The following is a 22,354-nucleotide window of genomic DNA, read 5'->3' on the forward strand; positions in this document are numbered from 1 at the left end:
AATAAGGCAGAGGACAATCAGGTGAGTCTTTCCAACGGTACCCCTTCTCTCAGTGGTCAGCTCCTGCCCATCTGTTCACCCCACTTAAATTTCCTCCAGCTATGTGGCAGCTGTTTGCAGAAAACTGATTCGGATGCGACCAGGGTAATGTTTCTTTTAGGGCCTCAGTGTCTGTCAACATCAATATACCTTTTAAGCCTGGATGGTACACAGCACTGGATGGCTATCAACATGAACACATGAAGCTGCCTTATACTGAATCAGTCCTTTGGTCCATCAGAGTCAGTATTGTCTACTCAGACCAGCAGCGGCTCTCCAGGGTCTCAGGCAGGGGTCTTTCACATCCCCTACTTGCCTACTCCCTTTAACTGGAGGTGCCGGAGTTGGAACCTGGGACCTTCTGCAAGCAAAGCATATGTTCTATCACTGAGCCACGGCCCCTCCAAAAATATCAACATGGTTAATTTCAATGGGCATTTTGGCTTATATATTTTACTGTAATTGAGACTTTTCAAAATTTGATAATGTGCCAAAAAGGGAAATGTAAAGGAGAGCCAGCGTGGTGAAATGGGTAAGAGAGGCGGACTCTAATCTGGAGAACCGGGTTTGATTCCCCACTCCTCCACATGAGCGACAGACTTTAATCTGGTGAATTGTATTTCCCCATTCCTACACATGAAGCCAGCTGGGTGACCTTGGGCTAGTCACAGTTTTCTTACAGCTCTCTCAGCCCCACCTACCTCACAAGGTGTCTGTTGTGGGAAGAGGAAGGCAAGGCAATTGTAAGCCAGTTTGAGTCTCCCTTAAGTGGTAGAGAAAGTCGTCATATACAAACCAACTCTTCTTTTTCTTCTTCATCTAACAAGGGATGTCAGATTTCACTTAAAATATATTAAGTTTTCACTGGACAAAAAAATCCCTGTCCTCCTCCTTCCAAAAAACATCTGATATTTTATTATATACAGATATATTTAATTATTGACTGATTAGCAATTTTTTAAAAGACAGATGCTTAGGAAGCAATCCTAAGGAGGTCTACCTTAAACTCAGTTCCATTTTATTCAGTTGGGCTTACTCCCAGGGCAGTCTTCTTAGGATTGCATCCATAAACACATGAAGTAACTACAACAAACTACATCTACACAATTATGGATTTTGTTATCTACACAATTAGGGATTTTATCATCTTTTTTCCTTTCTCCATTTGTATAGGGAAAACTAGTGCAAGATTTCCAGTACATGTACTTTTTCATTTCAGAACTACAAGTGTTTAGCTATGGTATCAGGGGTCAGATCACAGTATTTTACTCCCTTCTTGACTGGAAGGGGTAACTACACTGGCTGCTATCCCTGAGGGTGTAGGAGATGTTTATGCACAATGACTTTTGTTAGACAAATGATTAGCAACACCCATAAGTTGAGCCGGACACAAAAGTCAGGGGCAGTCCCCTCCTCCTGCTGCCAAAACGGTTGTTCTCAAGAGCAGGCAGCACTCTTGACAGTCCCAGATCCAGCATTTCACAGCTAAAAACACAAGACAGGGAAGAGGCACTGTCCTTACATATGCTTAGACCAGTGGAGTTTGGAGTGTGCATTTCCTCTATGGTTAGCCTGCCACAGCAGGGGACAGGGGAACAATAACCGCCAACATCGCATCAGGGAGAAGCCAATAGCTTCTGCTGAACTGGTAAAGGCCACTCCATCTTGATGGAATCGCTATACCATGGGGAACTAGAGTCAACAGTATCCTGTATGCATGATGGCGGCCATACTGGCTTCTTAGACCATGTCTGCACAACTCCCCAGCTCTTGAACACAACATGGAATTTCCCTTTGATGAGTAACAGGTGCCAGAACAATGGACTGCCCATCACAGAAGATATGGCGTGGGAACCTTCTTCCACCATTGTCCAAATCCCTTTACTCCCTAACAAGCAGCTCTGGATGGCAAAACTCCAAATGTGTCAAGATGGCGATCAACTGGATAACAGCTGCAAAGCTACAGCTCTTGATTTCTATAAAGTGACTGCAAATCTCCAATGACAAACTATTTAACTCATTCATAGCACACAATTCACTCTGGAAAACCTCGTCATGGGCCTACTAGGTTCAGCCAAATGAAAGTCAGCAGAGCTGCCCACCTCACCTTTCAGTCACCGGGTACCACGACACTGCTTCTGAAACACTGTGCTATCCCTTGTTGGTTTCCCAAAGATTAAACCTTCTCACCTTAGGATGTAGACTAACCTGTCCAACACAGCCAAACAGCTAGCGGGGGGCCAGGTGCAGACAGGCAGATAAGAAGGGGCCAGGCGCGACAACCCAGCTCCCTTCTAAAAAGGCCACAAGCCAGGTGCCTGGAGATGATGACATCAGGAGCAAGGTGGGATGTTAGTGACAAGGCAGTGAGGCATTTGCCCTGCTAGAGAATACGGACACTACTCCTACCAAGCGGCAGCGCTCTAGGCCAGCACAGCCCTTTCCCGCTCGCATACCATGGTATGTCAGACCCGTAACTCTCCCCACCAGCAAAGCAAAAGAGCCCCCTACCCATCCTTCTTGTAGAACTCCAGCATCATGTTGTCCGTAGCCACGCTGAGCGGTCGCCTGGTCTGATCAGGATGCTTGCGGTCAGCATGGTCCATATCAGGGGACGGCATGGAATTGTAATTGGCGTTGTGGTTCACGTGCACAGGACTTCCGTAATTCCCAGTCAAATTGAATTCAATGTCTAATCAGAAAGATCAAAAAAGATCTGGGTATTGCTTAGTGTCATAGGTAAGGGCAGACAAAGGTGTGTCAAAATCACTTGACCTTATTGACCCAATAGGGGGACATCCGGCCACGCTTTTAATGTGGATGGCAATCATAGATGGGACTTCCTGGATAATTATTCTCACAAAGAGGGTCAAGGATATGATCAGGGAAACAAAGAATCTTAGCTGAAAGCACCAGCAGCTAATCAAAACTCATGGTTTTGTAGAGGTTTTGACTAGATTATTCCCATAAGGAAGATGAGCCACCAGGAGAGAAGTAGGGGTATGCACTTCAAATATTTTTGTGTTAATTTTGGCTCTGGATTTTGTGGAGGACTTGCTTCTTTTAATCCCTACATTTCCAGACTCTCATGTCTGTTTTGGGATTTTTTCACAGTACTTTTTGGGGGTCCTGAAAATTCGGGACTGTTTTTCCAGTGCTCCCCCCCCATTCCTGCCCTCACCAGAGGCAGCAGGAGCAGGGGGGGCGAGGGAGGGAGAGGAAGCTGGCCCCGCTAAGCAGCTCTTAGTCTGGCCCAATTATTTTCACTGGCAGATAGACATGGTTCTGTCCACCCCACTATCAGCTGTTAGTTGGCATCAGATATGGGGGGCCTTCTACTTCCTTTTTAAATTTTAAGGGACAGAGATGTCAGCTAACAGCCATCTGGCATTAAGTTTTTTCTCCCTCCCTCCCCCTTTCCTGCACCTCCCCAAAACTGAAACACTCCTCAAATTCCAGGGGGTAAATGTTCATTACAGAATTTCCAGAGTGTTTTGGGTCATTTTGGATATACCTGAGCTGTCCTAAAATGGCTAACTTTGGGTTTAATTTCAGCTTAGATACATCCAAATGCACACCTCTTACAAAGGAAGGAAAAGGCTGGTTAGAATACTAACTGCAGTGAAAATTCTAAAAGGAAAGTCATCTGAGGCCGGTTAGCTCTGGCATACACAACGACATCAGCAACACATGAAAAAAAAAAGCTTCCTACCTCCTGGAAAGAACCAATCTGCATGCTGAATAAGGGGCTCAATAATTGCGACAATTTGCAGGGAGACAGTTGCCATCATCTCTGTGATGTTTCTAAAAAAAGAGGGGGGAAGAGAATGGGGGAAAAGGAAGACAACAAATCAGGGCACTGAGGTAGAGCTCACTGAGGGCCAGGAAGTCCAAAATGAGTTGAAGAATCATGGGACTGGAAGAGATCTTTGTCCAATTTCCTAATTCAAGGAAGCGTTCTCCCCTACATACCACCCATGCAATACCCTTCGTCTGTGCCCAGGTTCTTCTATCTCCTCCTCCCAGAAGGCTGATCTCTGAACCTCATCAAGCTCTGCCACCTCTGAAAAACAAGATGCTGTCCCAAATTATCTTCTGGACACTTTCGGGAAGTACTGCAAAATATCCAGAACGTCCGAATGTCTGGAACGCCACTGAAGTCAAGAGGAATAGCCATTTCCCACTTTAAAAAAACACACACACACACAAAATGGCAAACGTCTTTTTAAAAGGTTTTCCTCAGCCCTCTGATCTGTTTGTGTGCCGACCCCAAAGAGTTGAGACAAATCCCTAGGCTCTCATATCTCATTTTATACTAATGGAGCTCCATAGGATGGAGTCGGAAAGGAATGTCTGACGCTCTTTGTAAATCTCCCCTCCACCACAAAAGCACCAGAACTACTGCTGCCCAAGCTGACACTGTTAATCTCAATGCTGATGCCACCCTTGTCTTCCTCTGCCACATCAGGTATTTGGGGGAAAAGAGCCTTCCTCATCCCCTTGTCCTGGTTGGCTGGACAAAGATTCCTGGCTGGATTCCTGGAGATCTCCTGGAATTACAACTGACCTGCAGACTACTGAGATCAGCTCCCCTGGAGAAAATGGCTGCTTTGGAGGGTGGATTCTGTGGCATTATACCTCACTGAGGTCACTTTCCTCCCCAAACCCTGCCCTTCCCAGGCCACACCCCCAAATCACCAGGAATTTCCCAACCTGGAGTTGGCAACCCTATTTGTCACATACTTACTACAACCCTATCTGTCACATACTTACTAATTCATATGGGATCCCTGTTTTCCTATAGTTCCTCATCCCTTGACAAAATCATTGGAATATTCACATACAATGAATGAAATAATCTAAGTTTTGTGAATAGAACAAATCAAAGAATGCAAAGATAATAGATACTTGAAAACTCAGATTCTGGGACTAGACTGTGTCATCCACTCCCCCACTCCCCAAATTACTTTGGGTAGCATTTTGAATGGCAGAGTTCTGCAGGACACCCTCTTACCCTTCTGTCTGAGGCCACAGAAGGTTGGGCCCCAGGACAATGGCTATGTTGCTTGGTGTCATTTTGTTGGCATCCTGGTATTCTGTTAACTTTGCAAGGAACTTGATCAAGTATCTGCAAGAGACAACCAGAACGCTGAGCGTTAGAGTGGAGTGAGGGGGGTCCAGCATCAGCTGCAACTGGCTAGCAGCAAATGCTAATCCAGCCCCACACTCTCTCAGGGCAAATGCCTCATCCATTTCTCAGCAGGGACACTGGGAAAAATTCACGGATGATCTCCAGGCACCAACCGCTATGTGGAGATGCTTAACTTGACTGTATCATAGGCTAAAAACCACTTGTTGTCTGGAGCCTGCATAAGCCACCTTAAATATCTGCCTGTAGGAACCAAGAGGAAGGAACCCTCTCAAAAAACTGGCCAGCACAACATCCTCTTCTTAATTTCCTGCCTCTCAATGGATGTTGGTGGACGCTGCAGCTCTCACTGGGTACAACATATCTACCTTCCCAACAACGACCTTGCCAGGAAGGTCTTGAAGATGGGAATCACATGAACACATGAAGCTGCCTTATACTGAATCAGACCCTTGATCCATCAAAGTCAGTATTGTTTACTCAGACTGGCAGTGGCTCTCCAGGGTCTCAGGCGGAGGTCTTTCACATCACTTTCTTGCCTAGTCCCCTTAACTGGAGATGCCGGGGATTGAACCTGGGACCCTTCTACATGCCGAGCAGATGCTCTACCACTGAGCTACAGCCCCTCCCCTAATCAATCTCTACTGTGCTCCATAAGAGGAGAAAAAATGTATTTAGCACCAGTAGTGTCCCTGTCATTTTGGATGAGGAAAGAGGGACGGGGCAATTTACTCTGCTACCCAGCAAGTGCCTTGGCATTTTTGTCCTTCTCTAACATAAAACATGACAATAAACCTTAGTACTATTCTATTTGGACACAAGGAACCTAGAGTATGCAAATGTTTGCATATGTTCATTCTAGCACATGCTCATTCTGTGATCATAGAATCATAGAGTTGGAAGGGGCCATACAGGCCATCAAGTCCAACCCCCTATTCAATGCAGAATCAGCCTAGAGCATCCCCGACAAGTGCTTGTCCAGCCTCTGCTTAAAGCCAGTGAGGCGGGAGTTCACCACCTCCCTAGGTAGCTGATTCCACTGTCGAACAATTCTTACTGTAAAAAAAAAAATCCTAATATCCAGCCAGTACCTTTCCACCTGCAATTTAAACCCATTATTGCAAGTCCTATCCTCTGCTGCCAACAAGAACAGCTCCCTGCCCTCCTCTAAGTGACAGCCCTTCAAATACTTAAAGAGAGAAATCATGTCCCCCCTCAACCTCCTCTTCTCCAGACTAAACATTCCCAATTTCCTCAGCCTTTGATATGTCAACCAAGAACTATCTGTGTAGAACCAGTATTGGGTATGGGAAAGGGTTCCTCCTCCAAGACCAAAGTTTCATCAGAAGGACCAGCAGTCCTCTAACACAGCATCCCCAGACCGCTCTGGGTCTTGTGGCTCAGCTTGCATTAATGCCAAGCTTGTCACTGAGAGGCCTTCTAGCAAAACAAACAAGGGAGCTTTAGATTTGGCAAGAGTTCAAAGCCATGACATGCTTATCTTGGAGGCTCCTCCTTGGTACAGGTCAGAGGAGAGGAAGTTAGTGTTTTATTGAGCTACAAAATAGACTCTCTGAAACCAGACAGGCTCTTGCAACTAGAAACACCAATCTCTCTTGATAAAAAAGGGCAGGGAGGCAAAAAAAAAAAACCCCACAAAAAACAAAAACAAAAAAGGCACATGTGACACTAAATATCTCACGGATGCTTCATAGGATTGAAAGAGCTTGGCTGAAATACCACATATTTCAGCAGTCCTGCATGTTGGTTCTGCAGCTATACCTGACACTCCCAAGCAGGAGAAAACATCTCCAACTATCTTACTGGGAATTGGAGGTAATTGGCTTCAGCTACCGCACAAGGGAAAGCAGGAGAGTATCTTGCACATGTTTTACAATGATCTACAATCCCTTACAGGCTGCTATGTTGACACGGTTCTATTGCCTCGGCTCCAACAATCCCCGCCAGCAGGTTATCTTGAAAGAGTGGCTTTCCGGATGGATCTTTTAGTTCCACAGCTTAAACCACAAAGTGAAAAATCAACGAAAGCCAAGGTTTGCCCCTTCAGCTGCATACACCTGCCTTAGATTGTTGAAGCTGGCCTTAGGCAATTTCTCCAGGGCATTCCAAAGGGCCTGCATCCTCTTGTCTTGGTCCTGAATGCTAAAAGGCAAGAAAGGAGAATTAATACAGCACAGAGCCTTGAGCAGTCCTGGGTTAAGGGTACTGGGATTCGGTCTTTCTGTGGACAAAGCATCTTCCTCCCCTCGTCTGCCTGCACTCAGAGGCAGCAGCACAGGCTCAGCCATAAAGGCAGACACTAAGGGAAGAACCACGCTCGCCCCCCATTAATTCCACACTTGAAATCTGTCATGATGCAGACAGAACAGTCACTGCTGGGAAGGCTGTTGGTGCTTCACATTTCCTCTCGATGGGAAAGTAGCCCCTGCTCTCTTGCCATGTGATGTCAGAATAATCCCAACGAGGGCCTGTTTGCATAATCACCTAGCCCAAGACAACAATCTCCTGATCTCATTTCAACGTATGATTTATGAACATGTTCTAGAGAAGACTGAGGTGAGCTTAAAGAGCCAACGACCCCTGGTAGGATTTCAGGGCTATATTTCCCACGCCTACTGTCATGAAGCCTTAGGACAGGCTTTAAAGCCGGAACAAAATGCCTGCCTTTCCTGCAGAGTAGTTATTCTCATGTGGGCACCAAATATGAAGCAAAAAAAAGTTTCCCAGTACAAAACCAACATGTGTGGCCATTGTTTGAATCTGTTGAAATGTTCTGGAAGTTGGAATACGCACTTGACAGATAGGCCCTACACTCAGAGGACATTCGTCATGCTCCAGCCCTACTCAAATTCCATTGTTTTCAAGATGCAGTCTGGATTAGGGGTTCTGCATGAGAAGCAGGAGAAAGCCTAGGAGAATCAAGGTGGCCAAATTAGATATTATTCATCTGTCTTTGAAATATTTTGCTCCCCTATGCCTAGTACAGGAGGGAAGGCAGCATAGTATAGCCCCATCTCGTCAGGTCTCAGAAGCTAAGCAGGGTCAGCCCGGGTTAGTATTTGGATGGGAGACCACCAAGGAATACCAGGGTTGCTATGCAGAGGAAGGCACAGGCAAACCAGTGCTGTTAGTCTCTTGCCTTGAAAACCCCAGAAGGGGTCACCATAAATCAGCTGCAACTTGACGGCACTTTACACATACACATGCATTGTACATTCATATGAGTTGTAGGGTGGTATGTTGCTTGGAGCTTACTCACGTGTTACCAAACTAGCTCTGCATGTTTACTGGTATTTACACTCATCAGCCCAAGGCTGCTGCTAATTGATCAGTAATAATTCATATTTTTAAAAATCAACATTACACCAAATTAGTTAAAACCTATGAGAACAGCCATAACAACATAAAAATGTTAACATATATTCAGGAAGAGGGATTTCTATGGGAACAGCTTCTAATACGGCAAACATGATAGAACTGCTAGTAATTCCCTGAAAAGGGATGTTGCCATCAGCCCATTACTGACTGGTAGTGTCACAGATAAAGTAGTCATTGCCCTTGAGTCAAAAGTTGGAGGCCTTCCATATTCTGCGGCAAAAAGAGGAAGAATAAAAGTAGAACCACCTGCAACCCAATCTTGTGCATGTTTACCTGGAAATAAATCTCATTGGCTTTCATGGGGCTTATTCCCTAATAAGGGTATCTAAAATGGCCATCTTCTCCAATTTTCGAGGTCTTTTTGGGAAAACAACACCAAAGGAGAATTCCTAAAAGAACTCACTTGGATGCTTGAATCCATTCTTCATAGAGTTCAAATGTCATGAGTGGTTCTGGCAGCTCCCGGAGATAGGACTTCAGCGCCCCTACACAAGAAACACAGACCTTGCACTACCACAGCAAAGAGAGCTTTCTACTAATTCTACAGGACAGGTTTTCTTGCAGCCTTTCTGTCGGTTTTGGGCAGCAGGGGATACCTGCAGATACTGCTGAAACAGTTCTTAACCAACAGGACCACAAACACATATACTCATAGCACCGACTCAATATTCAGATCAACATCTGCTTCCTGTCTGGAGGCAACTGTACGCAAGTGTGGTAGGGAGCTAGAAACATAGAGTTGGAAGGGACCGCCAGTGTCATCTAGTCCAACCCCCTGCACAATGCAGGAAATCCACAACTACCTCCCCCACCCCCACCCCCCCAGTAACCTCTACTCCATGCCAGGTGTGCTTCATCCATGCACAAAACAAACCTAACAGAAAAAGCATCCACACTAACAGTGAATCATAGAGTTGGAAGGCACAACCAGGCTCATCTAGTCTAACCCCCTGCACAATGCAGGAAACTCACAACTACCTTCCCCTCCCCCTCTACTCCATGCCCAGAAGATGGGGAAAAAACCCTCCAGGATCCCTAGCCAATCTGGCCTGGAGGAAAATTCCTTCCTGACCCCAAAGTGGCGATCAATATTATCCTGGGCATGTAAGAAAGGGCCACAAGAGCCAAAAACTGACGCAACCCTTCCTGCTCTCCCTCTCATGATCAGCCTAATGTTCCTACTACATTCTTCCCTCTCATGATCTGCCTAATGTTCCCGCTACATTCTTCCTTGGTTGTTTGTATTACTACAAAACAGTGGGTTTTTTCCTTCGTGAATTCTCATGAGTGGTAAAGGTTGGGGTCATCAGCTGATTTAGTAATATGGGGCAAGTGACACTAAGTATGGAAGGTATCCCCTTGAGCTGCAAAGTTTAATGGATAGAGAGTGTAATGGATAGAGAACGGGCTCCATGCAAAGCATGATACAACAGTCATAGTTACTGCAGCAGGGAACAGAATGGCCAGATCATAGTCTCTAAAACAGGGATAACCCCTAACCAACCGAAAACAGAGTTTGCCCACCGGAGCTACCAAAGCCTTCTCCATCCTAATGCTAGGCCTGAAGCCAGATTGAAGCAGATGCGTCGTCCAGGCCTTTCTGGAGCTGCTCAGGCACCACTCACTCTTCCCTCTTGCCCAGAAAAGGTAAATTAGAAAGCTGCCTATAACTGGCTGCTACTTAGGTATCCAACAAGGACTTTTTAAAACAGCGGCCCAATCGGTTTTTCTGCTAAAGCTTTTAGGGAAAACTCCCTCAGCTAAGAAGGCATTCACAATTCTCCACAGCGGAATACACAACTATACCTCAGAAGATTTTGACCACCACAATACAGATAGATCCAAAAATAAAACCCTGGCCTTCACAGCACAATATTTACAGAGTATCAACATTGGCAAATCCGTCTATCTATCCAAGGTATATTGGCTATAAAGCTAGTCTAGTATGCCAAGACAACCATTTCCCTTACCTGCAATGGCATGAGGGTCTGCCGAGTATTCCTGAACATCTACAACACAGCAGTCAAGGGCGGCCTTAAGCTTCTTGAGCTTGGAGGCTGAGGGAGCTACCCGGAACAGGCCCTGAAACAGATGGGAGAAACCTTAGCCTTGCTGGAAAAAACGCTCAAAATTGCAGTATGGATAACACAGAATGCTGAGGCGAGGTCCCCTGGGTACCATGTTGGCTAACATGACATGTGGAAGTGACCAGGTCTTCACATGAATGGATAAATCAGTGAGAGGAGGCAGCTGCCTTAGTACAGACCTCCTCCTGCATGCCGCACTCCAGGAGCATGGTGACGCACGCTTCGATGGGGAAGGCAATCTCTCGGCCGCTAATTGTTAGGTGCTCCTCCAAGGGTTTCCCAAACGAGGGCTTTTCAATCCACGCTTCTGTGGAAGAGAGTCCAAATAAGAGGCATAAAGAATAGACACGGCATTGGCTTACTACTGTGGGCAGCTGCCCCAAACTTCAGAACTCTCCAATTAGAGAGATTTATTTTGCGCAGCCCTGAGGACATTCTGAAGGTTGATTTGAAGTTGTGTATTGCTACTGACTTCTGGCAAATGAGATCTCTTCCTCGTTGCTCTTGTTGACCGTCCGTCAGCTGTCTTATGTCGCATATTGGCAGTGGCGGATCTACTATGAAACTAATGTCGCTTAGGCTTCAGGGCCCCTAATCCTGAAGGGACCCTGAAGCAACTTTTTTTTTAAAGAATGAAATTTTTCAACAAAAGTGTTTGTTATTAAAATAAGGCTATTTTAGTGATAGAATCATAAGCCAATGGGTTGAAGTACTTAATATTGACCTTAGAATATGCTCTAATACCCATTTCATATGGCCTCAAAATATCCCTGTAATTAGTCAAATTTCAAAATTTTCTCAGGGGCTCACAGTGCCTGAACCCCCAGCTCATGGACTCGCTGAGCTCGCCAGAATCTATTCATAGCCTACAGCTGAAATGATATTTACTAAGCTAGGGCTGTTTAGATCCTTTGGTCAATAGGTGGCAATTATACTTGGGATGAAGCCCATATGCGTCTGATTCACTTCCAACAGCAGGCTTTTAGTAGACTGCTAAAAGTTTAGCCTTTTGTAACTCAGAGTCAGCCCAGGTGAGCTCTAGCACTTCAGACTACAGAGGGGACAACAACCCAGAAAACCATCTTGGTAATGTTATCTTTCTTCCGCTTCTGCCTTTGTGCCCCCCTCTCTCCACTTCCTTCCCCCCATTTTTGGGGGCAAGTAGCTATTTGCAACCCAACCTGTCACAGTTGATCTGTGCTGCAGACTGGGAGGGAGGGATCGATGGATCGTCTGATACTTGAGTAGGAAGAGACCAATAAGTGGGGAAGTACAGAAACCACAGGGCCTCAGAAAGTACCATTAAATGCCCACGGCATCACAGATTGCCATGGTAACGTAACAGAAACTGCAGTTGACTTACCTTGCTGCGCTTTAATCTGAGGCATCACATTCTGTAAAAGTGCTAATGACTTCCTGTGGTACTCAGCTTGCACTTCTATTAACTGGGAGAAAGACAAAATTAGGGGCAGATAAGAATACCGCTTGGCCTGGAGACAGCTGAAATTTAACAGAGGAAGTAGAGGAAGGAAAAGGGAAGGAAAATTAAGGCAACAACAAACTGCCTGCTACTTACAGTCTGAAAATAATTTGCATAGTCTATCTCTTTGGCCACAAAATTGTACATGTCAGCTGACAGCTGATCCTGTGGAAAGTACAGAAACAATGGGCATATTATAATTCATAAGCCATATTATAATTCAAATTCTGTGCAAGGACTGAAGGGCTGCAAACGATCTTGCTTTTACGGAAATTCAAATTAACCCTCAACCTAACCCACCCCACCCCTAAAAAAGGTTAATTAAATCACAATTTACACATAGAAATTCCTCTTGTCTGAAGCTATATTCAGCAGTCTGAGGTGAAAGTGAAGAGATACAACTGTGAACCCTGTCCTTCCCAAATGATAACATTTCCTATGGCACCATCATACTGTTTCCATGGGTTACCAATGGTGGATTTCCTTGTGTCACCTTCCATAAAGGATTATGACTCCTTCAGCGCATTCCTGACTTCTGAGGATGAAAGTCCTCAGGAGGCCAGGAAGGGGTTGTGGTGGTGTTGGGCCCCCCCATGCCGGCGTCCGGGCTACTTACGCTGATGCAAGTGGCCCCAACGCCAGCGGGGAAGCCCAGACACCGGTCTTCCTGTGCTGCCATGGCAGTGAAACCCCGGGACGCTGACAGGGCCTTCCACCAATGTCTCACAAGAGTAAAGGCCCGCACCGGCATTCTGGGGGGTGTTGCAGGGGACGTGGCTGCCTGTTCATGTCCCCTTTCACCCTGGGTACGTGGCGGGGAGAAGAGCGAGGCTGCGTATGCTTTTTAGCAGGTGCAGTCTTGCTATTCTCAATGAGGCGGAAAAACCCCATTTTTTAAAAAAAAGGGCTTTAAAAGGCTTTTCTCGAGCTTTCGGCGGCCGTGGAACGGATTAGGAGGCGCCGCAGTGGCGCCTCCTCCCTGCTGTCCCCGGCCGCCGAAAGCCCAGGAATGGCCTGTTTAAGACCATATGGGGGATAGGAGAAAAAAAAGATACCCTGCAAATCTCCACTCTGTTTGCTGCCTCCTCCATCTCTTCCCTGAGAGCGTCCGCTTTGGCACCTGAAGGCTGCAAGTTGCTCGACAAACCCGATGACTTGGCCGACTGCTGCCACCTTCAGGAGGAAAAAAAAGAATGACGATATTAGCAACAGCTCAAGCCTCATGCCACATGAGCCGATCAATAAGGTTAGCACATGATGGCTCTTCTAACACAGGCCAAGGTGAAGCAGTGCCTTAGAGAAGGTGGTAGCATTAGTCAGCTTCTCAGTAGAATTTCCAAGAAAGAAGGATGGGACATAATTTTCTAAGAGTTGTGTTGCATTTCTTGTTGTACCCCAATCCCAAGATAAAGGAACAGCACTTCTGATTTTGAGTAGAAGCAGTTTGGCTGCAGTCAGCACACCACCGCCAAGTAACTAAAGTCAGCATTCATCTTCCTCTCAGTTCTGAATCCACCGTACTCTCTAACCTGGCCTCAAGATGAGCTTAGAGCTGCTGGACCGCAAACAGAAGTACGGCTCGCACCTGCCTGGTTTTAAGCTATCCTGATAAGGGTTCACCTCCATTTTCTCAATATTTCTTTTGTTTTAGCTCAGCCAGTAATTGACATGCCTGCAAATTCAAAATTAACAATTTTCAGCTTGCTCTAGAAGAAGCAACAACCCTATGGGGAAAAAATTATCTGAGCACCACTGAAATGTAGTTAATACATTAGTAATGAAATGGCCATGGAATAATTGGAGCTTAGCAGAAAACCTCTGAAGGAAAAAAAAAAACCTGAAAAAATATCCCTGGATCATCATGGGAAACTCTAAAATTAGATGCTTATGACTAGTCTTCCACAAATCCAGCTCTGTTTGTAGTTAATACCAGTGAAGCAATTTTACAGCAGTGCCCAAGACTGGGAAAGATCTTGTTATTGCCCCAGTAACAGAAGCATGCCTTTATTGATATTTTGTGCGCCTAAGGCTGCAATCTTAAGCACACTTACAAGGGATTAAGTCTCATTGCGGTCAATGGAATTTACTTCTGAGTATGCAGTCTTAGCACTGTACCGTAAGAGGCTAAAACTCCATTCCACACACTGTCACATTTCCTGTGTCTCTCCTCTCAGGCAAACATTGTTAACGAGCACATCCTCTAGTAAGAATGGTCCAACTACCATTCATAGCTGGAACCTGATGCAGCTGGCCCAAGTAGCCCCTTGGCACACTGCTGCAAATGAGGTTCTGAATGCATCCCCACCAGATCCTGGGGAAAAATTGGTTTTGGCCCGCTGATGCAGGAAAAGCGCATCTGACCCCCCCCCCCTTTATTGGACTCATCAAGCCTAGCCCCCTTCTTTAAACCCCTTCCAAAGTATCAGGAAAATAATGAACTTTTGTCCGAAATTTTATCAGAAATCAGCTGTACCAACACTTTCTGGCACATCTCTTTGGAACAGGAGCTGTAAGTATGCATTAGAGATGCTTGCTAAATACTGCCTTGTTTCCAGCTCCCTTTTGCACTAAATTCACTTTTCAAAATGGTACTTAATGGGTTTGTGATGAATTGCTGATGAATCCCCTACCCTCTCCATACACTAAGGTAGCTCTGGCCTTACGCCACTTGAAAACGGGGTGGGGTGGGGTGGAAAGCAGCTACCTGTGTGGTTACAAAGTGTGCTTCAATTCCTCTCCAGAGAGGGAAAACTGGGTATAATTCTCCCCTTCTCTGGTGCAAACTCATCCTAGCCTTGGTTCAGAGAAAGTATATGTGATGACAAAGGTGGTGGCTGACTACTACCAGAGTAAGGATTCTGTGTGTAAAAGGAAGTATTCTGTGTAAAAGGAAGTACTGCTTCACACAACACATAGTTAAATTGTGGAACTCCTTGCCCCAGGATGTGGTGATGGCTGCCATCTTGGAAGGCTTTAAAAGGGGACATGTTTATGGAGGAGGCTATTAGTCAAAATGGATACTACTCAGGATGCATACCTATTCTCTCCAGGATCAAAGGAGCATGCCTATTATATTAGGTGCAGTGGAACACAGGCAGGTTGGTGCTGCTGCAGTCGTTTGTGGGCTCCCTAGAGGCACCTGGTTGGCCACTGTGTGAACAGACTGCTGGACTTGATGGATCTTGGTCTGATCCAGAATGGCCTTTCTTATGTTATGTGTGAATACACGGCCTGCCTGTTACAGCCTCAAAGACCAAACAACATGGTTGTAGAGGCCTACACAGAGTGGAGGCAACAATAGTTCTTCATGGGATATGAAATCTACTTGTCTGGACTTGGTGGTGGCCAGCGGACCACATGGGAGTGCTGCTCATGGCTGTCTCTAGATATCCAGGAATAACAGGGCAATGGCTGGAAGGAAACACACCCTAAGCCACCAGCGGAGCAGCACCTGGCTCCCAGAACATCTAGCCCTAGGAGGAAGGAGCTAGAGATCACAGCACCCCGCACCTGCCATTCTGAAGCCAGCAAAGGAATAAGAGTTGAAACAGAGAAAGCAGCAAGAGGGTTTTATGGTTGAAATGCAGTTTTATGCAGTTGTCTTGCTTGAGGGCTTCCTTGAGGTACCTGGTTGGCCACTGTGAGAACAGACTGCTGGACTTGATGGACCTTTGTCTGATCCAGCATGGCCTCTCTTATGTTCTTATGTTATGTTAAAAGTGGGATAGAAATAAAAACTTAAAAAAAATCTACCCAGCTATCTAAAAAGGGCCAACGATGGTTATTACACAGATCCGATGCCCATAAAGATCTGAATAATGCAAAGTCCAATCCTCCCACAAATGAAAAGACAGGAAGCAAAAGTGGTTGTCTCCCCAAACAGCCCTAAAGTCGTGGGCTAAGGCTGGTTCTAGTTGCAGGGGGACTATAGCAGAACTGTTCCTTTCCCTGTGGCCAAGGAGGTATGAGAATCCCCAATCCACTGAGGGAGGCCCATCCTGTGTCTCCTTTCAATGCCAGCATTAACTCAGAAGTTGACATGGGAAGAAGTCTCAGCATTGGGTCCTCCCATGTGACCCAGGCTTCCCGCATTATCCAGCTGTGCAGGAAACAGCAGCATTGCAGCGCTTCCCATGCCGCTAGGGTCACATAATTACTGGGCCGAGGGAGCTGTGAAACCATTACTAAGCAAAAGTTATCCCAGTTCATAATTCAGGGCAATGATCTGATCCTGAAAGCCATACAGGTTTCCCCAGCCAACATTCCCAAATCCGCAGGGAGGTGCGCCTGGCCCCCCTCATTGTTGATCTCAGGAGGCAGATAAAGACAATTTTATTCAGACAGTTTTTATTTAGGACTGCATTTTGATTGACTCAGCTTTTATTATCGGCACTCCTATTTGGAGTGTAACTTTTATGGGTTTTACTATTGTTGTTTTTATTGAGTTGTATTGCATTTTTTATAATGTTTTATTTATACTGTAAGCACCCTTGAGTTCCACAAGGGAGAAAGATGGTTAATAAATGTTTTAAAGAAAGAAAGAAAGAAGAGATGCCTGAAGCTACACTACAGCCTGTCCTATGTAGAACTAAGATAGATGTTTGTACCTGGAAGCGGGAAGTTCTCCCATGCCTACAATCTGAAAGCATTTTTATTTAAATCCCCTCTGCTAACTCAAAAGCTCCAGTCACAGCAGTTAGCTGCTTACAACCATTCTCAAATGGGAAGATTGTTCCCACAGTACAACAAACTCAATTTGGACACAAAGCTAAAACAGGGGGACTATGGTGTGTATTCTTTCACACCATTCCCCCCCCCCCCCCGAAGCCCAGACAGCATTAAGTAATACTGACAAAAGAAAGAGTTTCGAGGATGACAGCATAGCCTACATATGCCACTCATGCTCCTAACAGAAGAAAAGGAGAAGGCACAATCCTAGCCTTGTCAGGCTTCCTTCACTCTTTTTTTGGAACTTCTGACTCTGATCCAGCAAGGCGGATCTTAGTGATCCTCTAATTAAAAAAAACCCAAAGCTTCCTTTGCTGCCAGAAGAAAAAAAAGAAACAGAGGGAGGCATATAGAACTGACCAATTGAGGAATTCTCTGAGCTTTCACTGGTAAAGGTAATGGTAGTCCCCTGTGCAAGCACCGGGTCATTACTGACCCATGGGGTGATGTCACATCCCAACATTTACTAGGCAGACTATGGGGTATTCTTCACAAAGATTTGCTGCTGTTTCGATGCTGATTTGCCTCGGAGGCAAATTTTGGTTATTCACTCCAGATCCGTGTTTTCCCCCACTGAGCAAAATAAGCGGGGTTAAAAGAGAGGCAATCCAAACCACTTCTGAGCCGTACTTTCCAGTAGAAGAGCGTTTTGTTGCTCAGATGCGCATGAAAAAATGTTTGCTTCGCTCCCCGGGACATCTCCTTTCTCCTCCCCCAAGAACGGTGATTGGCTGGGGGAGTTGCCACTATAACAGCAACGCACCGGCAGGAGGGAGACCCAAAGCAGACTGGCTGCCCCTCTTCAGAAGGGTGATGGGGGTTTTGGCTTGGATTTGCCGCTTTCAGGATGCCCCCCCCAACACACACACATAGGATCGCACCGGCTGGAGGGAGACCCAGAGCAGACTGGCAGCCTCTCTTCTGAAGGGTGATGGGGGTTTTGGCTTGGATTTGCCGCTCTCAGGATACCCGCCCCAACACACACACACATAGGATCGCACCGGCTGGAGGGAGACCCAGAGCAGACTGGCTGCCTCTCTTAAGAAGGGTGACAGGAGTTTTGGCTTGGATGTGCTGCTCTCAGGACACCCTCCCCCCCCAACACACACACACACACAGGATCATGGGAAGAGTGGGCGGGATTAGGTGGATTTGGAGCGGTGAGTCATGAGCAGCAGCAGACGTAAGCAGCGCAGAGAAGTGCGCTATTTCTCCCGTGAAAAATTGAAAATGCCTCGGGATGGGGGGAGAATCTGCGCTGCCATGAAAAAGCTATTTAAATCAGTTTATTGTTTGCTCTGATTCGAAACCAAAGCAAAATCCACCGTGAAGAATACCCCTATGGGTGAAAACGCATGGTCGCTTTATCCTCCTTTAATCCCTGTTTTAGCCAGGATCGAGCGCACATTAGGCGAAATGCATACGTTCGATCCTGGCTGAATCTTGGCTGAAACAGGGATTAAAGGAGGATAAAGCGACCATGTGTTTTTGCCCTATGTTTATGGAGTGGTTTACTATTGCCTTCCCCAATCGTCCACACTTGACCCCCAGCAAGCTGAGTGCTCATTTTACCAACCTTGGAAGGATGGAAGGCTGAGTCCACCTTGAGCTGGCTACCTGAAACTGACTTACGTTGGGATCGAACTCAGGTTGTGAGCAGAGCTTTTGACTGCAGTACTGCAGCTTACCACTCTGCGCCACGGGGCTTTCACTGACTCCTGCAATTTTTTTCATTTTTAGACATACCTCGATTTCTATCCCAGCCAAAGTTGGGCTTAGAGGGCTTTGTGTGGAAAGAAGTAGACTTTTTCAACAGATAGAGGACTGGAAGGGAAGGTTTTCTCATTGAAAGGGCCATACCCATTTCAGGCCAGTCTCTTCACAATGGGAGTTCTTACAGTGCAATCCTAAAGAAAGTTACTTTGGTCTAAGCCCATTCATTTAAATAGGCTTAGATCGGAGTAACTTTTTTTTAAAGATTGCACTGTTGATGTGTTGCTTTCCACAGGTTATAATCTTCTCCAGGACCAGGTTTTTTTTAAAGGTTTTCCTAATTGCGCTAATTAAAAAAATAATAGTAAAAGGTACCCAATTGAGAAAGAACAAATCTCTTACCTTGTTTTTGAAGAATCCATGTCCAGAACTAATTTTGCTAAGTGCTTCCTTTGTTTTTGAATATTTGGGATTTCTACCTGAAATTAAGTAGAAAGAAAGAAAAGAAAGTAGCAGGGATAAATTCTGCACAGAATTGCCAAAGATATCCCATTAACTGAATCCCAATATGACAAAAGTGAATTCTCAGGATTTCACATCTGAGTCAACAGCAGCACCTGGGAGCAGCACCTGGGAGATCACAGGCCACCTGTGAGCTGCCCAGCCCCTGCTCAAGGAGCCTCTAAGTATCTCCCTTCCCCCCCAAGCAACTTCTGGCGCTGCCTTCTCATATGCGGGTGTTCAATGTTTGTTAACTGGAAAAAGAAGGAAAACTGCAAAGAGAAGTACTTAGCAACTATTCACATCTTCATTCAGATGCACCCCTGAAAGAATAGTTTCAGAGAGAGCCATGTTGGTTTACCAAACAATGAGATTCAAATCTAGTAGCACCTTGGAGACAAACAAGATTTTCAGGGTATGAGCTTTCCAGAGCCAGAGTTCCCTTTGTCAAGGGAGCTTTGACTCTGGAAACTCATATGCTGAAAATCCTGTTGGCCTCTAAGGTGCTACTGGACTCGAATCTAGTTATCTCCCTGAAATAATGTAATGCCTGTTAAGAAAGTAAGAAAGGCCATGCTGGATCAGACCAAGGCCCAACAAGTCCAGCAGTCCATTCACACAGTGGCCAACCTGGTGCCTCTAGGAAGCCCACAAACAAGACAACTGCAGCAGTGTTGTCCTGCCTGTGTTCCAAAGCACCTAAGATAATAGGCACGCTCCTCTGATCCTGGTGAGAATAGGTAGGCATCATGACTAGTATCCATTTTTACAAGCAGCCATGAATAGCCCTTGTCAAAAAGTTGAGGTCCCTCAATTTCTTGGATTGCAGGATTTCTTTTGGTTCAGGCCCAGAGGCCAATGAATTCTGTGTTATTGGGATTTTAGACCAGCAAAATAAGTTTCCTTTTGAAAACGCCTTCTTTCTTCTTGTTCAGGGCTTCAAGGAACATTCAGTTACAGAGACACTGAACAGAAGAAAAGGTAAGTTATGACAGATGTGCTCACAAACTCAGAATACCCTTCAGGCCAATTCACAATGTCCAGTCAGCGGGCACATGGCTTTTCAGTCAGATGTGTTTCAGAGCTGTGTAACGGGAACTTAGTTCCCAGGCATGTGGAGGCCCGACTTGGATTTGATCTCAGTGCATAAAAAGGGGCTTCATAAAAAGCCCTCTCCCCCTCAGGATCATTTTCTTGACCAGAAACAGTGTAGGGAGCTGCTATTTGCCCTGTTTGGGGAATGGATGCATACTCAGTACACATCATGAAGTTCCCAGCACATAACTCGTATAGGGCAACTGACACATGACTTCCAAGTGGACTTTGAAATGTGTCAATTGGACCAGGTGTGTCGGAGTTCCTGGGAAGGTCTGAAATTTCTTCCAACACTCCAATGTGCTTGATTGTCAAACTATACTCCCATGAGCTCTGGACATAGCTAGACTACACTAAAACCATCACGGGGGGGGGGGGGGGGAAGAGTCCGGTTTGTTTCTATGCAGGAAACCTTTTCAGATGGTCTGTATCTGAACAGTATTTTACCAGCCGAAATCTTTTTTTTTTTGGAGGGGGGGACATCCTTTACAGTTGCTGTTGATATATTTATTTTACTGCCCTACTGTTTTAGCTGGTTGTTATTTTAATATTATTTAATTGATGCAAATGCCGCTATGGATTTTTAATGTTTTCACTACTGCTGTTTACATTTTAATGGCAGCATTTCAATTGTTTTTACCCTGTTTTTAATAGTTTTGTAAGCTGCCTTGGGAGCCTTTGGGCTGAGAATGTGTCTGAAAAGCACCTTAAAGAAATATAATAGCTAAGAGAATAGGCAGGCACATTTACCTGTAGCACCAGAATTCAAAAATAATGGGCTTGATAACCAAATATACCTATTGGTTCTTGTAGGTTATCCGGGCTGTGTAACCGTGGTCTTGGAATTTTCTTTCCTGACGTTTCGCCAGCAACTGTGGCCGGCATCTTCAGAGGAGTAACACTAAAGGACAGTGTCTCTCCTTCAGTGTTACTCCTCTGAAGATGCCGGCCACAGTTGCTGGCGAAACGTCAGGAAAGAAAATTCCAAGACCACGGTTACACAGCCCGGATAACCTACAAGAACCAATGAACTCTGACCGTGAAAGCCTTCGACAATATTTCAAATATACCTAGTTTGCAATTCCCTGTTGTATTTTGAAGAGAGTTCCCCTTGCCACTGATAATGGTCTTCTGTTCATAAGTTAAATAAAAAGTCTTGCAAGTTTATCTGCTGATTTTGCACTTGCAGAGTTTGTATTCCTCAGGGTCCTCAAAAAAGGCATCTGCTGGGTGGGTCCCATGTTTGTTGACTGCTGAATATTTTAAAATGGGTTTGTAGTTATAAAAAGTGTTACCCCAGCTGCCACATGCCAAGACTTGAACCATCAACATAACTGGGAAATCCATGTTTGCTTTAAGGGTAAGGCATGTACCACATAGGTGTGACCTTTATAAACAGAACATAAGAAAACAAATGTTTTGGAAATAAGCCCTACCTCGTGAACAGGAATACTAACCCAACAAATTTTAAAATTCAAATAAATTAACTAAACATTATTTTCAAAAAACTGCAATGGGAATGGTACATAACTTAGTTGCTAACACACATTCTAGTGCTCAGACAGCAATAGGAAAATGTGCATGAGCAGACAGAAAGAGAGAGAGGGCCAAATTCAAATTGCCTTTATAATCCGTTTGAGCAGCAGGTTGCTAATGGATTTTTTTGTGTCAGTTCAGACATAAGCAGTTTGGCTCCTGGCTGCTAGCAGATTTTTTTTTTGTACCTGTTCAGCCAAAGCCACTTGTGTCCCATTCGCAAAGCCAGGCTGAGCCGGTTTTTATGAAAACTGCTTTCAACTGTTTTCAGTTCTTCCTTGTGCCTCTGAATCGCTCCAGTGTGCTGTCTGAACTGCCTGGAGTGCTTTGGGAAGGACCATGATTGTTTTCCCACCTTTTTTGCCGGTGCGTTCTTTTCTGGCTTTTTTTAAACGATCTGAGATTTGCATTATAGCACTATAACACAAATCTCAGAAAAAAAAATTTAAAGCCGGAAAAGAACGCACTGGCAAAAAAAGCGGGGGGGAAATTATGGGGCTGTTTGAACTAGCCAGGGTGCTTTAGAGATGGCTCATACACTGATTGACATGAGCTGTATGAACACCCATCTTTGTAGCACTTTATTCCAAAATGGGCCAACAACGGATGACATCTGGTTTAGAATGG

General features: G+C 45.4%; 1 protein-coding gene across 1 annotated transcript in view; it reads right to left on the reverse strand.

The window, feature by feature from the left end:
* The window catches only part of ARHGAP44 (Rho GTPase activating protein 44), a 118,395-nt gene that overhangs the window by 16,962 nt on the left and 79,079 nt on the right, over positions 1-22,354 (reverse strand). Inside the window, exons 6-16 of the mRNA XM_056861437.1 lie at positions 18,998-19,074; positions 13,210-13,327; positions 12,251-12,319; positions 12,038-12,119; positions 10,854-10,981; positions 10,558-10,669; positions 8,991-9,072; positions 7,271-7,351; positions 5,054-5,167; positions 3,752-3,843; positions 2,551-2,731 (exon numbers count right to left, since the gene is read on the reverse strand). Coding sequence (XP_056717415.1) covers positions 2,551-2,731; positions 3,752-3,843; positions 5,054-5,167; positions 7,271-7,351; positions 8,991-9,072; positions 10,558-10,669; positions 10,854-10,981; positions 12,038-12,119; positions 12,251-12,319; positions 13,210-13,327; positions 18,998-19,074 — 1,136 coding nt within the window. The remainder of the gene's footprint in view (positions 1-2,550; positions 2,732-3,751; positions 3,844-5,053; positions 5,168-7,270; positions 7,352-8,990; positions 9,073-10,557; positions 10,670-10,853; positions 10,982-12,037; positions 12,120-12,250; positions 12,320-13,209; positions 13,328-18,997; positions 19,075-22,354) is intronic.

Source organism: Euleptes europaea, chromosome 1 (assembly GCF_029931775.1).
Source record: "Euleptes europaea isolate rEulEur1 chromosome 1, rEulEur1.hap1, whole genome shotgun sequence".
Lineage (NCBI taxonomy): Eukaryota > Metazoa > Chordata > Lepidosauria > Squamata > Sphaerodactylidae > Euleptes > Euleptes europaea.